Source organism: Malaclemys terrapin, chromosome 2, assembly GCF_027887155.1.
Source record: "Malaclemys terrapin pileata isolate rMalTer1 chromosome 2, rMalTer1.hap1, whole genome shotgun sequence".
Classification (NCBI taxonomy): Eukaryota; Metazoa; Chordata; order Testudines; family Emydidae; genus Malaclemys; species Malaclemys terrapin.
In genome coordinates this window covers 285,091,170-285,111,415 of record NC_071506.1, presented here as the reverse complement: position 1 = coordinate 285,111,415, position 20,246 = coordinate 285,091,170, and the positions used below count along the sequence as shown (strand labels likewise).

Here is a 20,246-nt window from a genome sequence, read left to right as displayed (position 1 = left end):
GAGGCTGGAGAAGTGAAGCCTCCAGGGAGGAACAATGAGGGGCCTCCCCGAGGGGGTGGGAAGCTCTGCTGGGGCCCCCGTTGTTCCTGTTCTCGCTGGGGATGACTGGCCAGCGCCCCACCCCGGGCCGTGCATGCGGCAGGCCCGGTCCCTGCTGAGTGTAGTGCACTGCACACACTGTGGGAAAGCCTCCAGCCCCAGGAATGGAAGTGGGGGGCTGCCCCTGCTCAGGGCCCTGACCTTTGACCCTTCAGAGTAACCTTTCATTAAAGGTTTTTCCTGTAACTTTCCCCAGAGGGACTTTTCTCACTGGCTTTGGGGCCCATCGCCCCTCTCCAGAGACCCCTGCTCCCTGCATTAAGCAATCACGGGGATAGGTGTCTCTTTGGGGGGGCTGTGACCCTCACCACTGGGGCCTGCGTGGAGGGGAGATGGTGCTTCCTGGGGGAGTCTCTTAGTGACCCTTCTGGTGCCCCAGGGGTGGGGGGAGCAGAGGGGCAAAGGCTGTTTGCTGCTGTTTAATGTCTCCCACAGCGTGGGGAGCCCAAACCCCAAGGGCCTGAGTGAGTGCAGGGAACTGGGGGAGGGGCACTAACCCGTCCACACTCACTGCATGAGCTGAGTGAGGTAAAGGGGCCAACCCCCTCAACAGGGCAAGTAATGGAGGCTCTGCCAATGTCTCCTCTTTGAGGCGGTTCGCTGCTCTCAGTGACAGGGGTGGGGGCGATTCCCCAGTGGTTCTATCCTGACCGGGTCCCTCCTCCTCTCTGGAAGTTGTGAGCAACAACCCGCGGGGGAAATCCCCTGCTCTGGCTTGTCTTCGTAGAGCTGCTCTGAGCCTCGCCTCCGCGCGCAGCCTTGGCGGGAGGGAGCTGGAGCTGGGCTCCTGACTGTGGTTACAGATGGACAAAGACCCAGGGCATCGGCTGCAGCAGCCCCAGCTCAGATGGCCGTTTGCAGGGAGTGGATAAACCCCCGGGCCAGCCCTGCTGGGCCGTGTGATCGCTGCGACTCTCACACACAAGGCCCCTTTCCTGCTGAGGCTGGGGGGCAGGAGGTGGGAGCAGCAGGGGCTGAGTGTGGAACTCTTGTGATTGCAGGGCCGGGTGATTTTCCTGGGAGGAGGCCAAGTGGGAGATGCTGGCAGACTGGGAGAGGAGCTGTACCGGGCTGTGATGTTGGAGGACCATGGGACACTGCTCTGCTGGGTAAATAACGATTTTCCTTCTGTCGCTGAGCTCTGCTGAGCTGTGAAGATTCCAGACTCTGTGACCCCGAACCTCCATTTCATTCCTATCGGCTCCTTCGGGGTTTCTCCTGAACCACAGTTTTCCTGAGACTCTGATGATCGTACTGGGTAACCCCCAGCCCCTGTCCCCCAGGAGTCTGAGCAGAGAGCAGTGGGGCAGTGGGAGGCAGGGACTGTTGACGCACCCATCACAGCAGCTTCCCGCTGGGGCGCGGGGTTCTGTGACCACAACCTGGAAACTAAAACGAGCAGCTCAGGCCAGGTGTGTCTGGTCAATTGGGAGTTCGTTCCCAAGGGCCGGGCTCTGTTTCCTCCTGTGGCTTGTGGGTGAAGCTGGCCTGAAGCAGCCCACCCCCTCCAGCTCGTCAGTCCCTGCCCGTGCTCTGTACCAAGAACTCTGTGAGAGGGAACACGCCCAATGGCCCTTGACCGTTCCCCACCAATAGGCTATGGAGGCACCAGACCTGGAACAAGGGGTGGTGCTGGGGCCAGACCCCGGCAGGACTCCATGGTGTGGGAGAGTCCGGAGCGCACGTACCAAGATGCGTAACACCCCCCATCCCAGCTCCCTTGGCGCCGCGTAGGCCCCAGAGTGAAGAGCCGGGGCGGGGCACTGACCCCATTCCAGGCTGCAGCCCTGGATTCCTGCCGCAGAGTTTGTTGTGGTTTGTCTGGTGTCCATGTGGCTTCCCCCTCTCCCAGGCCATTCCCAGTGCTCTGGGCTGTTCACTTGGCTTGTCCCTCAACATGAGAGTTCTCAAACACACACACTGCCTGTCCTGGAAATGCCAGAGCCCCAGTGCAGGCTCTGAGAACGTACTTTCAGTGTCTAGACCAGGGGTAGGAAACCTATGGCACGCGTGCCAAAGACAGCACGTGAGCTGATTTTCAGTGGCACTCACGGCCGAGCACCGCTGAGCCCTCCCTCCCGATTTTCCCGGACATGTCCGGCTTTTGGGGATTTCCCCCCGGACGGGGATTTGAGCCCCAAAAAGCCGGACATGTCCGGGAAAATCCGGACGTATGGTAACCCTAGCCAGGCCTCACTCCAAAGGTGCAGGGCTTTCCCCATCCCCCCGCACCCTCGCCCACATTCCCTTCGCAGCTTCCGGGGAGACCGGTCCTCCCACCCCACTCGCTGAGGGTCAGTGGCCAGCACATGCCCTTCTCCAGAACCCAGAGCTGTGGGCCTAGCTGAACCCCACTCCCAGGGATTACCTTCTCCTAGAGCAGAGGTTCTCAAACCCATGGTCCGTGAACCACCAGTGCTCCGCGAGCTCCATTCAGGTGGTCCGCGGATAGTTCCCTCTCAGGTGCGCGCCTGGGCGGCCGCACACAGGACAATGAAGGGCCACCCACCTGATTAGGGGAGCATGCAGGTGTGGCTCCACTAATTAGATGCCTGGACCCTGGAGAAGACGCAGGTGTAAAGTGAGGTGGTGGCCTTGTGGGGGGGATTAGGGGGAAGGTGGGAGGGGGAAGTGGGGTGAGAAGAGGGGATGGGGGGAATTTGTGATGTGCAGGGCTGTGGCGGCCAGAGAAAGAGGTGACTTTCCCCAGCTCCAGGGCTGTGGCTGCCGGGGAGAGATGGCCTCCTTCCCAGCCCCAGCTCGGGGGCTGCCGCAGCAGGGGGGAGAGGGAGAGACCACCCCCTCCTTCCCAGCCCCAGCTCGGGGGCTGCTGCAGTGGGGGAGAGAGGGAGAGGACCCCCCCCTCCTTCCCAGCCCCAGCTTGGGGGCTGCTGTGGCGGGGGAGAGAGGGAGAGGACCCCCCCCTCCTTCCCAGCCCCAGCTCGGGGGCTGCTGCAGTGGGGGAGAGAGGGAGAGACCACCCCCTCCTTCCCAGCCCCAGCTCGGGGGCTGCTGTGGCGGGGGAGAGAGGGAGAGGACCCCCCCTCCTTCCCAGCCCCAGCTCGGGGGCTGCTGTGGCGGGGGGAGAGAGGGCACATCCATCGCATTAGAAAGGTACGACTACTGATCTTAAAATATGAGCTGTGTGCTTTTATGTGTAGAACAAAAAAACCCTGTTAATTATTATTAAGGTTTTTCTTATATATAGCGCTTTTATCCAAAGCATTTACAATAGTTAGCTAATGGTACAAACAGTATTTGGAGAGATCATTAAGTGGTCTGCTGAGACCCTCAGCAATTTTCAAGTCGCCTGCGGAAAAAAAAAGTTTGAGGACCACTGCATAGAGTATTTCCCAGAGCCCCCTCCCACCAATACTATAAAAATCCCAGGGCCCAGCAGGGCTGGGGGGCTCCAGGCTTCGGCTGCTAGGCTTGTGGGGGGGGGGGGGGAACTCAGGGCTTCTGCCTTGCGGTGGGGTGGTGGGGCTGGGGCTCCGGGATTCAGCTGTGGGGAGGGGGGTCTCAGGGTTTCAGCCCTCAGGACTTTGGCCCCGCAGGGTTGGACTATTTACCGGGGCTCCGCTCTGGACGACTCCTGCTGAAGTGAAGGGCTGCCCCATTCCCCACCTCGCCAGCTCCCTGCGCGCACCCTGCCCTGGGGAGCTGCTGACTCTGTTTCCCTCTCTCCCGAAACGGGCGGTTCGGTCGGCTCTGCCCTGGCTCGCTCACAGGACTGGCTCTCCCTTATCGGGGAGCCGGCTGGGTGAGTCAGCGGCCAGTCAGGAGCAGGAAGGTAAATATAACGACAGGCAGGAGCCCAAGCCGTTAGGCAGGTTGCCTGGGAGCTGGGATCCAACAGTCAAGGTCCGTGCGGGGTTGTGACATTGCATCGCCTTCCAGCAGGACAGTCTGCAAGGACCAAGCCTGCTGCAGGATGAGGCTCTGGCTGCTGGTGGGTTTGGCGGCTGCGCTCACCCTTGTGGCGGTGGCCAGGGCCGACCCAGGGGACTCGACGGAGGTGGAAGATGCGGTAGGAGAGAAAGAGGTTTGTACTGTGGGGGAGGGGCAGGCCTGAGCAATGAGACGGGGGGACAGACAATGGGAGAGGGGGACCAGGGACCCCACCCATCGACCCGCAGAGGCTTCGGGTTCGACATTATTCAAAAGAAGCGGCGGTTCTGGGTGCGGGTGCGCGGCGAGACACGGCCGGGATCGTGGAGCCAGCGAGGGGCAGCCGCGCTCCCAGGCCGGAGCCCACAGGCGCCAGCTTCTCACCGGCACTGGGACCTTCCTGAATCATGGACTCTACGCCAGGAACACAGGGTTACCCCTCTGATACAGGAACACAGGGCTACCCCTCTGATACAGGAACACAGGACTACCTAACCCTCTGATACAGGAACACAGGGCTACCCCTCTGATACAGGAACACACGGCTACCTACCCCTCTGATACAGGAACACAGGGCTTCCCCTCTGATACAGGAACACAGGGCTACCCCTCTGATACAGGAACACAGGGCTACCTACCCCTCTGATACAGGAACACACGGCTACCCCTCTGATACAGGAACACACGGCTACCTACCCCTCTGATACAGGAACACAGGGCTACCTACCCCTCTGATACAGGAACACAGGGCTACCTACCCCTCTGATACAGGAACACAGGGCTACCTACCCCTCTGATACAGGAACACAGGGCTACCCCCCTGATACAGGAACACAGGGCTACCCCTCTGATACAGGAACACAGGACTACCTACCCCTCTGATACAGGAACACAGGGCTACCCCTCTGATACAGGAACACACGGCTACCTACCCCTCTGATACAGGAACACAGGGCTTCCCCTCTGATACAGGAACACAGGGCTACCCCTCTGATACAGGAACACAGGACTACCTACCCCTCTGATACAGGAACACAGGGCTACCCCTCTGATACAGGAACACAGGGCTACCCCTCTGACACAGGAACACAGGGCTACCTACCCCTCTGATACAGGAACACACGGCTACCTACCCCTCTGATACAGGAACACAGGGCTTCCCCTCTGATACAGGAACACAGGGCTTCCCCTCTGATACAGGAACACACGGCTACCCCTCTGATACAGGAACACAGGGCTACCTACCCCTCTGATACAGGAACACAGGGCTACCCCTCTGATACAGGAACACAGGACTACCTACCCCTCTGATACAGGAACACAGGGCTACCCCTCTGACACAGGAACACAGGGCTACCTACCCCTCTGATACAGGAACACACGGCTACCTACCCCTCTGATACAGGAACACAGGGCTTCCCCTCTGATACAGGAACACACTGCTACCCCTCTGATACAGGAACACAGGGCTACCCCTCTGATACAGGAACACAGGGCTACCTACCCCTCTGATACAGGAACACACGGCTACCCCTCTGATACAGGAACACACGGCTACCTACCCCTCTGATACAGGAACACAGGGCTACCCCTCTGATACAGGAACACAGGGCTACCCCTCTGATACAGGAACACAGGGCTACCTACCCCTCTGATACAGGAACACAGGGCTTCCCCTCTGCTACAGGAACACAGGGCTACCCCTCTGATACAGGAACACACGGCTACCCCTCTGATACAGGAACACAGGGCTACCCCTCTGATACAGGAACACAGGGCTACCTACCCCTCTGATACAGGAACACAGGGCTACCCCTCTGATACAGGAACACAGGGCTACCCCTCTGATACAGGAACACAGGGCTACCTACCCCTCTGATACAGGAACACAGGGCTACCCCTCTGATACAGGAACACACGGCTACCTACCCCTCTGATCGAGGAACACACGGCTACCCCTCTGATACAGGAACACAGGGCTACCCCTCTGATACAGGAACACACGGCTACCCCTCTGATACAGGAACACACTGCTACCCCTCTGATACAGGAACACAGGGCTACCCCTCTGATACAGGAACACAGGGCTACCTACCCCTCTGATACAGGAACACACGGCTACCCCTCTGATACAGGAACACAGGACTACCCCTCTGATACAGGAACACAGGGCTACCCCTCTGATACAGGAACACAGGACTACCTACCCCTCTGATACAGGAACACAGGGCTACCCCTCTGATACAGGAACACAGGTCTACCTACCCCTCTGATACAGGAACACACGGCTACCCCTCTGATACAGGAACACAGGGCTACCCCTCTGATACAGGAACACAGGGCTACCTACCCCTCTGATACAGGAACACAGGGCTACCCCTCTGATACAGGAACACACGGCTACCTACCCCTCTGATACAGGAACACACGGCTACCCCTCTGATACAGGAACACAGGGCTACCCCTCTGATACAGGAACACACGGCTACCCCTCTGATACAGGAACACAGGGCTACCCCTCTGATACAGGAACACAGGGCTACCTACCCCTCTGATACAGGAACACACGGCTACCCCTCTGATACAGGAACACAGGACTACCCCTCTGATACAGGAACACAGGGCTACCCCTCTGATACAGGAACACAGGGCTACCTACCCCTCTGATACAGGAACACAGGGCTACCCCTCTGATACAGGAACACAGGGCTACCTACCCCTCTGATACAGGAACACACGGCTACCCCTCTGATACAGGAACACAGGGCTTCCCCTCTGATACAGGAACACAGGGCTACCTACCCCTCTGATACAGGAACACAGGGCTACCTACCCCTCTGATACAGGAACACAGGGCTTCCCCTCTGATACAGGAACACAGGGCTACCCCTCTGATACAGGAACACAGGGCTACCTACCCCTCTGATACAGGAACACAGGGCTACCCACCCCTCTGATACAGGAACACAGGGCTACCCCTCTGATACAGGAACACAGGTCTACCCCTCTGATACAGGAACACAGGGCTACCTACCCCTCTGATACAGGAACACAGGGCTACCCCTCTGATACAGGAACACAGGGCTACCTACCCCTCTGATACAGGAACACACGGCTACCTACCCCTCTGATACAGGAATACAGGGCTACCCCTCTGATACAGGAACACAGGGCTTCCCCTCTGATACAGGAACACAGGACTACCTACCCCTCTGATACAGGAACACAGGGCTACCCCTCTGATACAGGAACACAGGGCTTCCCCTCTGATACAGGAACACAGGGCTACCCCTCTGATACAGGAACACAGGGCTACCTACCCCTCTGATACAGGAACACAGGGCTACCCCTCTGATACAGGAACACACGGCTACCTACCCCTCTGATACAGGAACACACGGCTACCCCTCTGATACAGGAACACACGGCTACCTACCCCTCTGATACAGGAACACACGGCTACCCCTCTGATACAGGAACACACGGCTACCTACCCCTCTGATACAGGAACACACGGCTACCCCTCTGATACAGGAACACAGGGCTACCCACCCCCCTGATACAGGAACACAGGGCTACCCCTCTGACACAGGAACACAGGGCTACCTACCCCTCTGATACAGGAACACAGGGCTACCCCTCTGATACAGGAACACAGGGCTACCTACCCCTCTGATACAGGAACACACGGCTACCTACCCCTCTGATACAGGAACACAGGGCCCCTCTGATACAGGAACACAGGGCTACCCCTCTGATACAGGAATACAGGACTACCTACCCCTCTGCTACAGGAACACAGGGCTACCCCTCTGCTACAGGAACACAGGGCTACCCCTCTGATACAGGAACACAGGGCTACCTACCCCTCTGATACAGGAACACAGGGCTACCCCTCTGATACAAGAACACAGGGCTACCTACCCCTCTGCTACAGGAACACACGGCTACCCCTCTGATACAGGAACACAGGGCTACCCCTCTGATACAGGAACACAGGACTACCTACCCCTCTGATACAGGAACACAGGGCTACCCCTCTGATACAGGAACACAGGGCTACCTACCCCTCTGCTACAGGAACACACAGCTAACCCTCTGATACAGGAACACAGGGCTTCCCCTCTGATACAGGAACACACTGCTACCCCTCTGATACAGGAACACACGGCTACCTACCCCTCTGATACAGGAACACAGGGCTACCTACCCCTCTGATACAGGAACACAGGGCTTCCCCTCTGATACAGGAACACAGGACTACCTACCCCTCTGATACAGGAACACAGGGCTACCTACCCCTCTGATACAGGAACACAGGGCTACCCCTCTGATACAGGAACACAGGGCTACCTACCCCTCTGATACAGGAACACAGGGCTACCCACCCCTCTGATACAGGAACACAGGGCTACCCCTCTGATACAGGAACACAGGGCTACCTACCCCTCTGATACAGGAACACAGGGCTACCCCTCTGATACAGGAACACAGGGCTACCTACCCCTCTGATACAGGAACACACGGCTACCTACCCCTCTGATACAGGAACACAGGGCTACCCCTCTGATACAGGAACACAGGGCTTCCCCTCTGATACAGGAACACAGGACTACCTACCCCTCTGATACAGGAACACAGGGCTACCCCTCTGATACAGGAACACAGGGCTTCCCCTCTGATACAGGAACACAGGGCTTCCCCTCTGATACAGGAACACAGGGCTACCCCTCTGATACAGGAACACAGGGCTACCCCTCTGATACAGGAACACAGGGCTTCCCCTCTGATACAGGAACACAGGGCTTCCCCTCTGATACAGGAACACAGGGCTACCCCTCTGATACAGGAACACAGGGCTACCTACCCCTCTGATACAGGAACACAGGGCTACCTACCCCTCTGATACAGGAACACAGGGCTACCCCTCTGATACAGGAACACACGGCTACCTACCCCTCTGATACAGGAACACACGGCTACCCCTCTGATACAGGAACACACGGCTACCTACCCCTCTGATACAGGAACACAGGGCTACCCCTCTGATACAGGAACACACGGCTACCTACCCCTCTGATACAGGAACACACGGCTACCCCTCTGATACAGGAACACAGGGCTACCCACCCCCCTGATACAGGAACACAGGGCTACCCCTCTGACACAGGAACACAGGGCTACCTACCCCTCTGATACAGGAACACAGGGCTACCCCTCTGATACAGGAACACAGGGCTACCTACCCCTCTGATACAGGAACACAGGGCTACCCCTCTGATACAGGAACACACGGCTACCTACCCCTCTGATACAGGAACACAGGGCTACCCCTCTGATACAGGAACACAGGGCTTCCCCTCTGATACAGGAACACAGGGCTACCCCTCTGATACAGGAACACAGGGCTACCCCTCTGATACAGGAACACAGGGCTACCTACCCCTATGATACAGGAACACAGGGCTACCCCTCTGATACAAGAACACAGGGCTACCTACCCCTCTGATACAGGAACACAGGGCTACCTACCCCTCTGCTACAGGAACACACGGCTACCCCTCTGATACAGGAACACAGGGCTACCCCTCTGATACAGGAACACAGGACTACCTACCCCTCTGATACAGGAACACAGGGCTACCCCTCTGATACAGGAACACACGGCTACCCCTCTGATACAGGAACACAGGGCTACCCCTCTGATACAGGAACACAGGGCTACCTACCCCTCTGCTACAGGAACACACGGCTACCCCTCTGATACAGGAACACAGGGCTTCCCCTCTGATACAGGAACACACGGCTACCCCTCTGATACAGGAACACACGGCTACCTACCCCTCTGATACAGGAACACACGGCTACCCCTCTGATACAGGAACACAGTGTTTGCTGTACCAGCTCAGACAATTAATCCAGCTGCTCCAGTGTCCTGCCTGGGGCAAGGGGCAATATTGGAAGCATCTCAGGAAGGCAATCAAGTCGTCCGTCACCTCCCACCATAATTCCACTGGCAGTTTGTGTGTGTGCATGTGTGTGTATGGTGCTGTCGTGCGTGTGTGTAGCTGTGTCTTTCTCCTTCCTGGTCACTAACTGTGTGATCTGCTTCTCTATTGTAGGGTTTCAGAGAGACAAGGTGGGGGAGGTGATGTCTCTTATTGACCTGAGAGAGAAGCTTTGAACCGCTCAGAGCTCTGGGTGCAGACGTGCAGAACAGCTCTGGGTGGCTCGAAAGCTTCTCTCTCACCGACAGAAGCTGGTCCAATAAAAGCGATTCCCTCCCCTACCTTGTCTCTCTCAGAGCCTGGGACCCACACGGCTCCCCCAGCACTGCAGACAACAGCCTCTAGGGTCTGTTGGTTGTGTCCATCGCTTTCCTGCTGCGCTCCCAAGCTGGGAGCTGGGCTGGCGAGGAAACACACTGCAAAAGGCTGACTGTGAAAGTAGGAATGGGGCAGCTGCTGTCAGCTTGGGGAGGAGAAGCAGGGACGAAGGGGGTGACATCGGGAGGCCTTTGGTTGGAGCAGCTCAACTGCTTAAATTACAAAAGAAAAGAATAAGGCACCTCCTCTTGGAGACCTGCAGACACTGCCCCTGCCCCCTCCTGCTCCCCCAAAACGTGGCTGCCAAAGCCTCACTCTCCTGCAGCTTCCCCCCTTGCCTGAGAGTCTCTTCCCTGGTCCCCCCATCGCCCTGCAGCTCAAACTCCTTGTCCTGCTTCTCTGGGCGCTCCCCATCCAGCCCTGCCTGTGTCTCTGGCCTCGTCTCGGCTGGAATTGCCCCTGTCCTGTCCGATCAGCCAGTGCCACTGTCCTCCAGAACCTTCCTTCACCCCTCGCTCTCCCCGGCCTTCCAGTGTCCTCCCACAGCCTGGCCGCAAAGCCCTTCTCCTCGCTGGAGTCACGCCCCCGAGCAGCCCTTACAAAGAGGGAACATGCTCCCCCGGCTCTGTAAGAGAAACATGGGACCCAGCAGGAGCCCTGTCTGTGTCACCCGAATACCCTCGGACCTGCCCCCTACCCCTCACCCTGTTACACCCTCACTTGGCCACCGCCCCCCGGCTCAGTGGTTCTCGGGCAGTGGTTTGCGGATCCCTGGCGGTCGCTGGAGGACAGCTTTGTGTGGGTCACAGGCTGCTGGCTAGTCCAGCTGAGAAAGCGCACAGCTGACAAGGGATGTGCGTGAGAGGACGGGCCAAATCCGCCGCTGGTGTAAACCGGACCAGCTGCCCTGAAGGAGGGAGAGCTGTACGGATTCTGGCCTCGTTTGGAGCCCTTGGCATAGATGGGACACTCCTTGGGGCCGGGCCTGTGTCTTAGGAGTCTTCTGTGCAGTGCCTGGCACAGCCATAGGCACCACAGATTAAACAAATAACCACTGTAATGCCCACGGGCCTTGGGACTGACTCACATGGTCCCTATCTGTCCAGGCGGCCCTGTGGAGGAGGGACTAGCTGCCTATGCCTTGGCAGCAGGTTTTAGGGCTAGTCTACACTACAAAGTTAGGTTGACCTAACAGTATTGCTCAGGGCGGTGAAACATGTCTTGCCCCGTGGGACAGAGTTAAGGGGACAGCCCCTGGGTAGGCAGCACTATTGGTGCATTGACCCAGCTCCCGCTCTCAGAGCAGTGATGGAAGAACCCTCCCGTCGCTGTAGTGTCTACCCTACAGCTGTGCCGCTGCGGCATGTCTAGCGCAGGCACAGACTGGGGTGGGGGCCGACTGCCCGCAGGGCTGCTGGGAGTCGGAGCAGGCAGTGACACTGTGGCCGACGGGGAGGGAACGGACATTGGGCACGGCAGTGGGGCAGACTGGTCCCTGGCTGGCCTGGTCCCACCGAGTCAGGCCCTCGAGGGATGGAGCAGGGCTGGTGTGCAGGGGGGGGATGGAGCTGATAGCATCTGTGTAACAGAACATCCCGATCAAGGGGTAGCCACGTGCTTCACCCACTGCCTGGCCGAGGGCCCCCTTCCCCTCCCCACCCCCTCTTGGTCGAGCTGGGGAGGGCCTTGCTGAAAACATGTTTGTGTGACTGCAGGGTTTGCACTGTGCAGATCCCAGCTCCCCCTTGCTCAGGTCAGGACTTGTGCAATGGGCAAACATTTCATCAGGCACTTGGCGAAGGGCGGACAGCGGTGGGAGGGGGAGGGGGGAATGAGATTGAGGGAGCCCCTTTTTCGCACCCCAACAGCTTTTTACACTCTCAGGTTTTACCCACGGCTCACATACCTCAGGCCTCACCTGCTAGTCCAGGCCGGGGCCCACACGCCAGCTGGAGAGGGACCCCCCTGTCTCCCCACCCAGCTCTGCGAATGCACATCCGTTCTCAGCTGCTGTCTGGGTCTCCACACAGCAGAGCCAATGAGAGGAAAGCGAGGCAGGGAGCTCACAGTGGGAATTTGCTGTAACGTTTTTATGAACTATCGGTGTGACTCGGGACTAGTCGCTTGGCATGGTCGCGTCCTGGGGGGAAGGAGTTGCTGCTCTCCCTGGGCCATGGGAGATCAGGGCTAGAGGTCTGAGATGTAGGGCCTCTAGGGCTTGCTGGCCTGGACTCAGCTGAGGGGAATGGAAACCCCTTCAGAGACAATGGAAGCCTCAATGACCCACGTTAACTCCTAGAGCGAGTTACCTCTCCCCAGCTCCCTGCGGGGAAGCGGGGTGCAGGGCCCTGGCTGGAGAGCGGGCAGGGGGCTGTGTCTTAAGAGAGCAGGCACAGAGGGCCAAGAAGAGAGAACTGGGCACCGAGGAGAGGGAGGGTTTGGGGCTCTGTCTCCCACCCACATGGACTCTGGCTGGAATTTACTTCCCCCCCCCGACCTCAGCTGTGCACCAGGGAACTAATAAAAACAACCTTGTTTGCAGAAGGCTGCCTGACCTCACTGCAGGTGCCCTGGTGGCATTGCTCCCCACGGAGGAACAGCCTCTCTCAGGGCTCTGCTCTCGGTCGGACTGGCGGTGGAGAGCCGTGGGGATAAACAGGAGCTGCTGGAGCCAGAAGGCCCCTCCAGGAGGTGCTGAGGTGGCGTGGCCACCCTGGTGGGAAAGTGTGACCCTGGGGGGTCTGGCACACGAAGCAGGGGTACTGCTGGGAACGGTTTAATGGCTGAGGCATAGCTCAGAGCTTGCAAACCCTACAGCAGGTATTTAGGGGGCAGTGGAGCCATCAGGGTTTCTGAAGACGTCATAGCAAGGTAGGCGGATGATTGCTGCGCTAGATCAAATTCATCGCTGGTGAATGAAGGGAACGCATCGAATGAATTCCCTCAGAGCTTTAGTAATGCGTTTGATAGACAGAAAAGCAGTTGAGCAGGCCCATAAATCGAGGGTAACGACGTAGGGCGGGGTACTAAGGGCTGGAGAGGCGTCCAGTGGGCATTGCAGGGTTCGGGGTTAGGTCCAGTCCGACTGAAGAGCCAGCGGGATGCCCTGGAGAGGTGCGTGACCAGTCTGTTCACAGCATCTCCACGGGACACCAAACTGGAAGGCGTCGCAAACACTAACGAGGAGAGAGAAATGACAGGAAGTTGCTGAGAGAGATTCGAAACCAGGGCAAGAAATAACCCAGTGGAATTCAGCCTGGAAAAGTGGAAGTGAAGACATGGGGGGTGTAACAACCCAAAACACAGCGGGAAAGACCGGAGAAACAGCCGTGGCCAAAGAGACCTGGGAGGAGAGTAGTGCAGAGCAGGTGGGCTATGGGTCTGCCTTGTCATATGGCCACGACAGAGGATGTGGGCTTGGAGTTGCGCCCACCGATGCATTGTGTCATACAGCGACGAGGCGATGTCAGTGCAACGCTGGTGAGAGTGCCCCAGGGGGACTGAGTCCCGTTCTGGGTCCTTCACGCCCAAAAGGACCTCACCAAATCGGGAGGAATTCAGCGAAAAGCCAGAGAAGGGCTTGAGGGGCTGCAGGGACAGGGTAATGGGGAACGATGAAAATGACTAAAATGTCACAGACACATAGAAATGTAGGGCTAGATGGGCCCCCAGGAGGCCACGGAGCCCTTCCCCCTCCCCCACCACAGAGGTGCTAGCTTGTCTTGGTGACACAAAGGGGGACTAATAGTGTGTGGCCATTTCAAGGGGAGAATGTCAGGCAGGGACAGGAACCACGGAGTGGGCCAAGGGGCCTAGCCTGGAGTAAAGAGAGAAAAGTGGGCAAAGGTAGATGCCGGCGGAGCAGGAGGAAAGGTCTCCGAGCAGTGAGGGCTGGCAGACTGCGCACTCGGCCCCTGAGGGGGGCTGGTTGCTATTTAAAAGGGGACTGGACAAAGCATGGCAGAGACTAACCCTGCCTTGGTGCCGGGGACGGGCGACACGCTCTCCATTTCTACCGTCTGTTACCCTGTGCTCTTCCTCCTGCTCTGCCCCCTCCCTGCTGTGCCAATGCCAGCCTCGGGCACCCAGCCAGCTCGGCAAATGCTCCCCAGCCCTGCCCCCATGGAGCTGATCCTGCTCTGAGCGTTCCCTGAGACTGGGCAGTGAGCTGGTGCAAAATACAGACTGGCACCGAGACGTGGCCCTAACCGCCAAATTCTCTCCACCCCCAGGATCGGCTGCGAGTCAGGAGGGAGGACAGAAAACGCAAGCCACCACCTTCCCAACCCTGTCCTGGCTGCTATTCTCCTCTGAGCAAGGTGAGCTGGGAACAACGGAGTCACCAGAGAGATGGGGCCCGAGAGGTTCTGCACCAGAGATGGGTTAGTGAGACAGCGGCTGAGCTGCGGGAGGTAGAGCAGGGCAGAGTTAAGGTGGAAAGGCCTTACTGTAATCCCCCATTCCCACCTGTGCTGCTCGTCCCCACCCCTCTATTCCCCGGCAGGGCGCTCCGGGCCCCCCTCCTTCTGCAGGGTTCTCTAGGGTGTCACTCCTTGTCCTTCTCTCTGTGCTCGTCTGTCCCAACTGTCAGGGGGGCTCTCCCATGGGTGCCCGTGCTGCGTGCAGAGCACCACGGGACAGAAGCCATGGCAAGGCTCAGGGAGACAGCGCGATAGATTGTCACAACCCCAGCGCGGCTGCATCACCAGGGGAAGCTGCATCTGCCTCGTGACTCAGAGCTTGTCCACACGGCGTGTGACACGCCGGGGTGTGAATTCACAGCGCACTAGCCTGCCGCACACCGCCCGGCTGCACGGCCCTGCTGCCGCGCACTAACCGTTCTGCAGGGTGCTTTGATCCGCCCGCCCCTTCCTAGGCAGTGTCAGCGGGAGCACGGGGAGGGGCCTTCCCCGGTCAGGCTGCAGAGAGCCCAGCTGCCCGTCGCGGGGACTGAACGGCGTGTTTCCAGCTTAGCTCACCCAGCCTCACTGTCCTACAACTCTGAACTGCCCAGGGACCTCTCTGCCCTCCACAGGCCACAGCCCCCAGCCGCCTGGCCCAGCCCTGCCCGGGGCAGGTCCTGACGCTGGTTCTGAGGCAATGCCCACTGCCGCCGAGCCCTGAGCCGGCTCTCAGCTCTCATTCTCTCTCTGCAGCCAACTACACCCGTGAGAAGCAGGAGGCAAGTGGAGAAGCAGCAGCAACCCAGACGCAGACTCAGGCCTGAATCTACCTGGAGATCAGGCTCCCTGATTCCAATAAAGAAGGAAGTGGTGAGGCTGCAAGGCGTGAGCGCAAGAGAGAGGCCATGTCACATGCACAGCCCCCCAGCCCATGCTCAGGGACAGGGGAGGGGAGTTACTGAGTGGAAATGGTGGCTCAGAAGGAAGGGGAGGGAGAGAGCTCCAAGCTCCATAACCACTGAGCCAGCCAGCCACTATCCTGGTATCTCACGGTGTGCAGCAGGCCTGCGAGCACCGCGGTGTGGGGAGACAGACCTCCTGTCCCCTAGCAGGGAGCTAGAGCAGGGTCTTCTCCCCAGACTTGTGGGGAGAATGTGGAAAAATTGGAAAGAGTCCAGCGGAGGGCAACAAAAATGATTAGGGGTCTGGAGCACATGACTGATGAGGAGAGGCTGAGGGAACTGGGATTGTTTAGTCTGCAGAAGAGAAGACTGAGGGGGGATTTGAAAGCTGCTTTCAACTACCTGAAGGGGGGTTCCAAAGAGGATGGAGCTCAGCTGTTCTCAGTGGTGGCAGATGACAGAACAAGGAGCAATGGTCTCAAGTTGCAGTGGGGGAAGTCCAGGTTGGATATTAGGAAACACTATTTCACTAGGAGGGTGGTGAAACACTGGAATGCGTTACCTAGGGAGGTGGTGGAGTCTCCTTCCTTGGAGGTTTTTAAGGTCAGGCTTGACAAAGCCCTGGCTGGGATGATTTAGTTGGGAATTGGTCCTGCTTTTGAGCAGGGGGTTGGACTAGATGACCTCCTGAGGTCCCTTCCAACCCTGATATTCTATGATTCTATGACTTCCCTCTACAAATATCCTTGTCTAGGTGGGTGGCCAGAGGGCCGAGAACTCCACTCCCCTTCTCCTGCTCTTTATCCCTGCTGGGGAGGATTTCTTCCAAAACGCAGAAACCCAAACTCAACAACTGAAATAAAATTAAAATCCCCAAAGCTAGTGACACGGACACGTCACCTGGCCAAGATGAACAGGGCCCCCGGAGGTGAGAGCCTCCTCTAGGTGACCAGATGTCCCGATTTTATAGGGACAGTCCCGAATTTTGGGTCTTTTTCTTATATAGGCTCCTATTACCCCCCACCCCCTGTCCCGATTTTTCACACTTGCTGTCTGGTCACCCTAGCCTCCTCGTGCGGTGCTAGAAAGGGGCCCTCCTAGCGCCTGTGCGCCCAGGGAAGGGTTTCCCCAGGCAGGCCCTGTGGAGGACAGCCATAATGCTGCCATCTGAGGACACCCCTGCCAGGCCTAGCCTCGGAGACGCGCAGAGGGAGAGCTCAGAATGCAGCACAGCGAGATTGCAGGGGGTTGGGGTGGAGGAGGGAGTTTGATGCAGGAGGGGGTTCTGACTAGGGGCAGGGGGTTGGGGTGGAGGACGGGGTGCGGGGTCTGGGAGGGAGTTTGGGTGCTGGAGGGGGTTCTGATCTGGGGCGGGGGGTTGGGGTGCGGGAGGGGATGTGGGATCTGGGAGAGAGTTTGATGCAGGAGGGGGTTCTGACCAGGGGCAGGGGGTTGGGGTGGAGGATGGGGTGCGGGGTCTGGGAGGGAGTTTGGGTGCTGGAGGGGGTTCTGATCTGGGGCGGGGGGCTGGGGTGGAGGAGGGGCTGCAGGGTTTGGGAGGGAGTTTGGGTGCAGGAGGGGTTTCGGGGCAGGGGGTTGGGGTGGAGGAGGGGGTGCGGGGTCTGGAAGGAAGTTTCAGTGCTGGAGGGGGTTCTGACCTGGGGCAGGGGGTTGGGGTGCGGGAGGGGGTGAGAGGTGCAGGCTCTGGCCAGGAGGCACTTACCACAGGCAGCTCCTGGCCGGCGGTGCAGTAGGACTCAGGCAGGCTGCCTGCATGCCATGGCCCCATGTTGCTCCTGGAAGCAGCCGGCTTCTGGCACGTCTCTGCGCGCCCCAGCGGGGAGAGCGGGAGAGGGCTGCAGTGTGCCCGCAAGCGCCATCCCCGGAGCTCCCATTGGCCGGTTCTTGGTGCTGGGGCCAGGGGCAGCACGCAGAGCCTCCTCTCCCCCGGTCAGGAGCCGCAGAGACGCATCAGCAGCCGGCCACTTCCAGGAGTGGCGTGGGGCCACGGCATGCAGGGAGCCTGCCTGAGCCCTGCTGTGCCACTGGACTTTTAGCAGCCCGGAGATCGCGATTGACTGGCAGAGGCTCCAGGGTCGATGGGTTGGCGACCACTGAATTGTCTATAATTATGAATTTATTTTTGCGGGGCCCCCCTTAGCCCTCAGCCCTGGGCTGCAGCCCCTAAAGCCCCTGCGTTAATCCGGTCCTGCCCATTCCCACCTGTGCTGCTCATCCCCACCCCTCTACTCCCCCGCAGGGCGCTGCGGGCTCCCCTCCTTCTGCAGGGTTCTCTAGGGTGTCACTCTTTGTCCTTCTCTCTCTGCGCACCTGTCCTGACTGTCAGGGGGGCTCTCCCATGGGTGCCCGTGCTACGTGCAGAGTGCCACGGGACAGAAGCCATGGCAGGGCGACAGCGCGATAGATTGTCACAGCCCCAGCGCGGCTGCGTCTCCAGGGGAAGCTGCATCTGCCCCGTGACTCAGAGCTTGTCCACACGGCGTGTGACACGCCGGGGTGTGAATTCACAGCGCACTAGCCTGCCGCACACCGCCCGGCTGCACGGCCCTGCTGCCGCGCACTAACCGTTCTGCAGGGTGCTTTGATCCGCCCGCCCCTTCCTAGGCAGTGTCAGCGGGAGCACGGGGAGGGGCCTTCCCCGGTCAGGCTGCAGAGAGCCCAGCTGCCCGTCGCGGGGACTGAACGGCGTGTTTCCAGCTTAGCTCACCCAGCCTCACTGTCCTACAACTCTGAACTGCCCAGGGACCTCTCTGCCCTCCACAGGCCGCAGCCCCCAGCCGCCTGGCCCAGCCCTGCCCGGGGCAGGTCCTGACGCTGGTTCTGAGGCAATGCCCACCGCCGCCGAGCCCTGAGCCGGCTCTCAGCTCTCATTCTCTCTCTGCAGCCAACTACACCCGTGAGAGGCAGGAGACAAGTGGAGAAACAGCAGCGACCCAGATTCAGACCAGGCTCCCTGAGTGTTCTAAGGCCTGCCAAGGTGGAGGTAGGGTTGCCAACTTTCTGATCCCTGAAAACCGAACACCCCTGCCCCGCCCCTTCTCCCGAGGCTCCGCCCCTGTCTGCCTCTTCCCCTGAGGCCCCGCCCCCTGCCTCACATGTCCCCCCCCCCCCCCCATCGCTTGCTCTCCATCCCCACCGGTTGCTCCCCCATCCCCCAGGACTCACCTGCTGTCTGCAGAGCTGGGTTGGGAGGAGCTGACACGGAGCCTGACCAATTGGGGCATGGCAGGGGTCAGTCCCTGAGTGAGGGGCTGGGGAAATCGGGGCACAGCAGGGTGAGGGGGTCCCTGGAGTGAGGGGCTGGGGAAATCGGGGCACAGGGTGGAGGGGGTGTCCCTGGAGTGGGGGGCTGGGGAGGGGAAATCGGGGCAGAGCGGGTTGGGGGGCAGACAAGTTACCCCCTTGCCCCCTGGACAGCGCCAGTACCTACTTTGGAGCCCGGTCCCGGAGCAGCCAGTTCTCTCATCAGGCTGGCGGGGCGGGAAGAGGCTGCTAAGCAGAGCTGCTCCTCCAGGCTCCAGGAGCAGCTACTGCTCTTCCCGTCCCCGGCGGACAGCAGCCGGTTACTGCAGGTAACCAGCCCTTTAGCGTCCGCTCAGCGCTGCTGACTGGATGCTGCGTTTCCCTTTCCGGTCGAAAACCGGCCACCTGGCAACCCTTGGTGGGGGCGAAGCTGGGTCCCGTGAGGGGCGATGAGCCCCGGCGGTCCAGCCCGTGCTCCGGGAGAGGGGTGGGGGAAACGGTGGCTCGGCAGGAAGGGCACAGGGCACAGCTCCATCGCCACGGAGCAAACCAAGCACGATCCTGATCTTTCGTGGTGTGCGGCAGGGAAATGGACTCTAGCCAGTGGCGCAGCCCGACTGAGGCCGGAGGCAGAGCAGGCACCAGGAGGCTCAGTGGCTGATCACTGGCCAGCTCCAGCTCCACCAGGCCTTGCAAGCTCCTAGTTCCCCTGCCTGCTGTGAGGTTCCCGTAGTGCATGACAGCCCCCATCCTGTCCTTCCACAGCCCCTGGCCCTGTCACTTCCGTCTGGAGGGGCTCATGGCTGTGAGTGCCAGTCTCAGGGCAGACTGTCAGAAGCCAGGCCAGACACCCAAAGTGGTGGGATGTTCTATAATTAGATGTCCCCAAGCCAGTAACAGACATGGGCTCCTGGATCACTCTATTAATCTTCCCAGGGAGCCACAGACAGGCCTTTAGCCTCTCCAGCCAGCCTTACCACCCAGACAAACTGGACTTAGTGATAAAGGTCACGTAAACCAGAAATCACCACACATCAGGTCACTCCTGCCCCGACCCCAAAGGCCAGTCACTCACCCCGGGTCGGTGGATGCTCAGGGTCTCCCACCAAAGACAACTAATTTCTCTAGTAAATTAAAGATTTTAGCTAAGAAAAGGAATGAGAGTTATTGAGAGGTTAAAGCAGGTAAGATACATAATAGCTGACTCAGAGTTTGTAAGTCCAAATGACAGCAGAGATCTCTGCTAGTTCACCTTAAGTCTCTCAGGGTTACCTGAGAGGGACCTCTCGTGGACCTCTGTCCAATCGCTCAGGATTCCCCCTATCAGAATCCGTTAGTCCAGAGATGCTGGATCATGCCCT

General features: G+C 59.1%; 1 protein-coding gene across 2 annotated transcripts in view; it reads left to right on the top strand.

The window, feature by feature from the left end:
• Positions 1-1,173: 1,173 nt before the first annotated feature.
• Positions 1,174-20,246, top strand: part of LOC128830959 (uncharacterized) — a 28,606-nt gene continuing 9,533 nt past the window's right edge. For both annotated transcript variants that reach the window (XM_054016946.1, XM_054016945.1), the window contains exons 1-5: positions 1,174-1,208; positions 4,000-4,144; positions 14,549-14,635; positions 15,473-15,589; positions 18,527-18,625. In XM_054016946.1, coding sequence (XP_053872921.1) covers positions 1,189-1,208; positions 4,000-4,144; positions 14,549-14,635; positions 15,473-15,589; positions 18,527-18,625 — 468 coding nt within the window. In that variant the 5' untranslated portion in view covers positions 1,174-1,188. The remainder of the gene's footprint in view (positions 1,209-3,999; positions 4,145-14,548; positions 14,636-15,472; positions 15,590-18,526; positions 18,626-20,246) is intronic.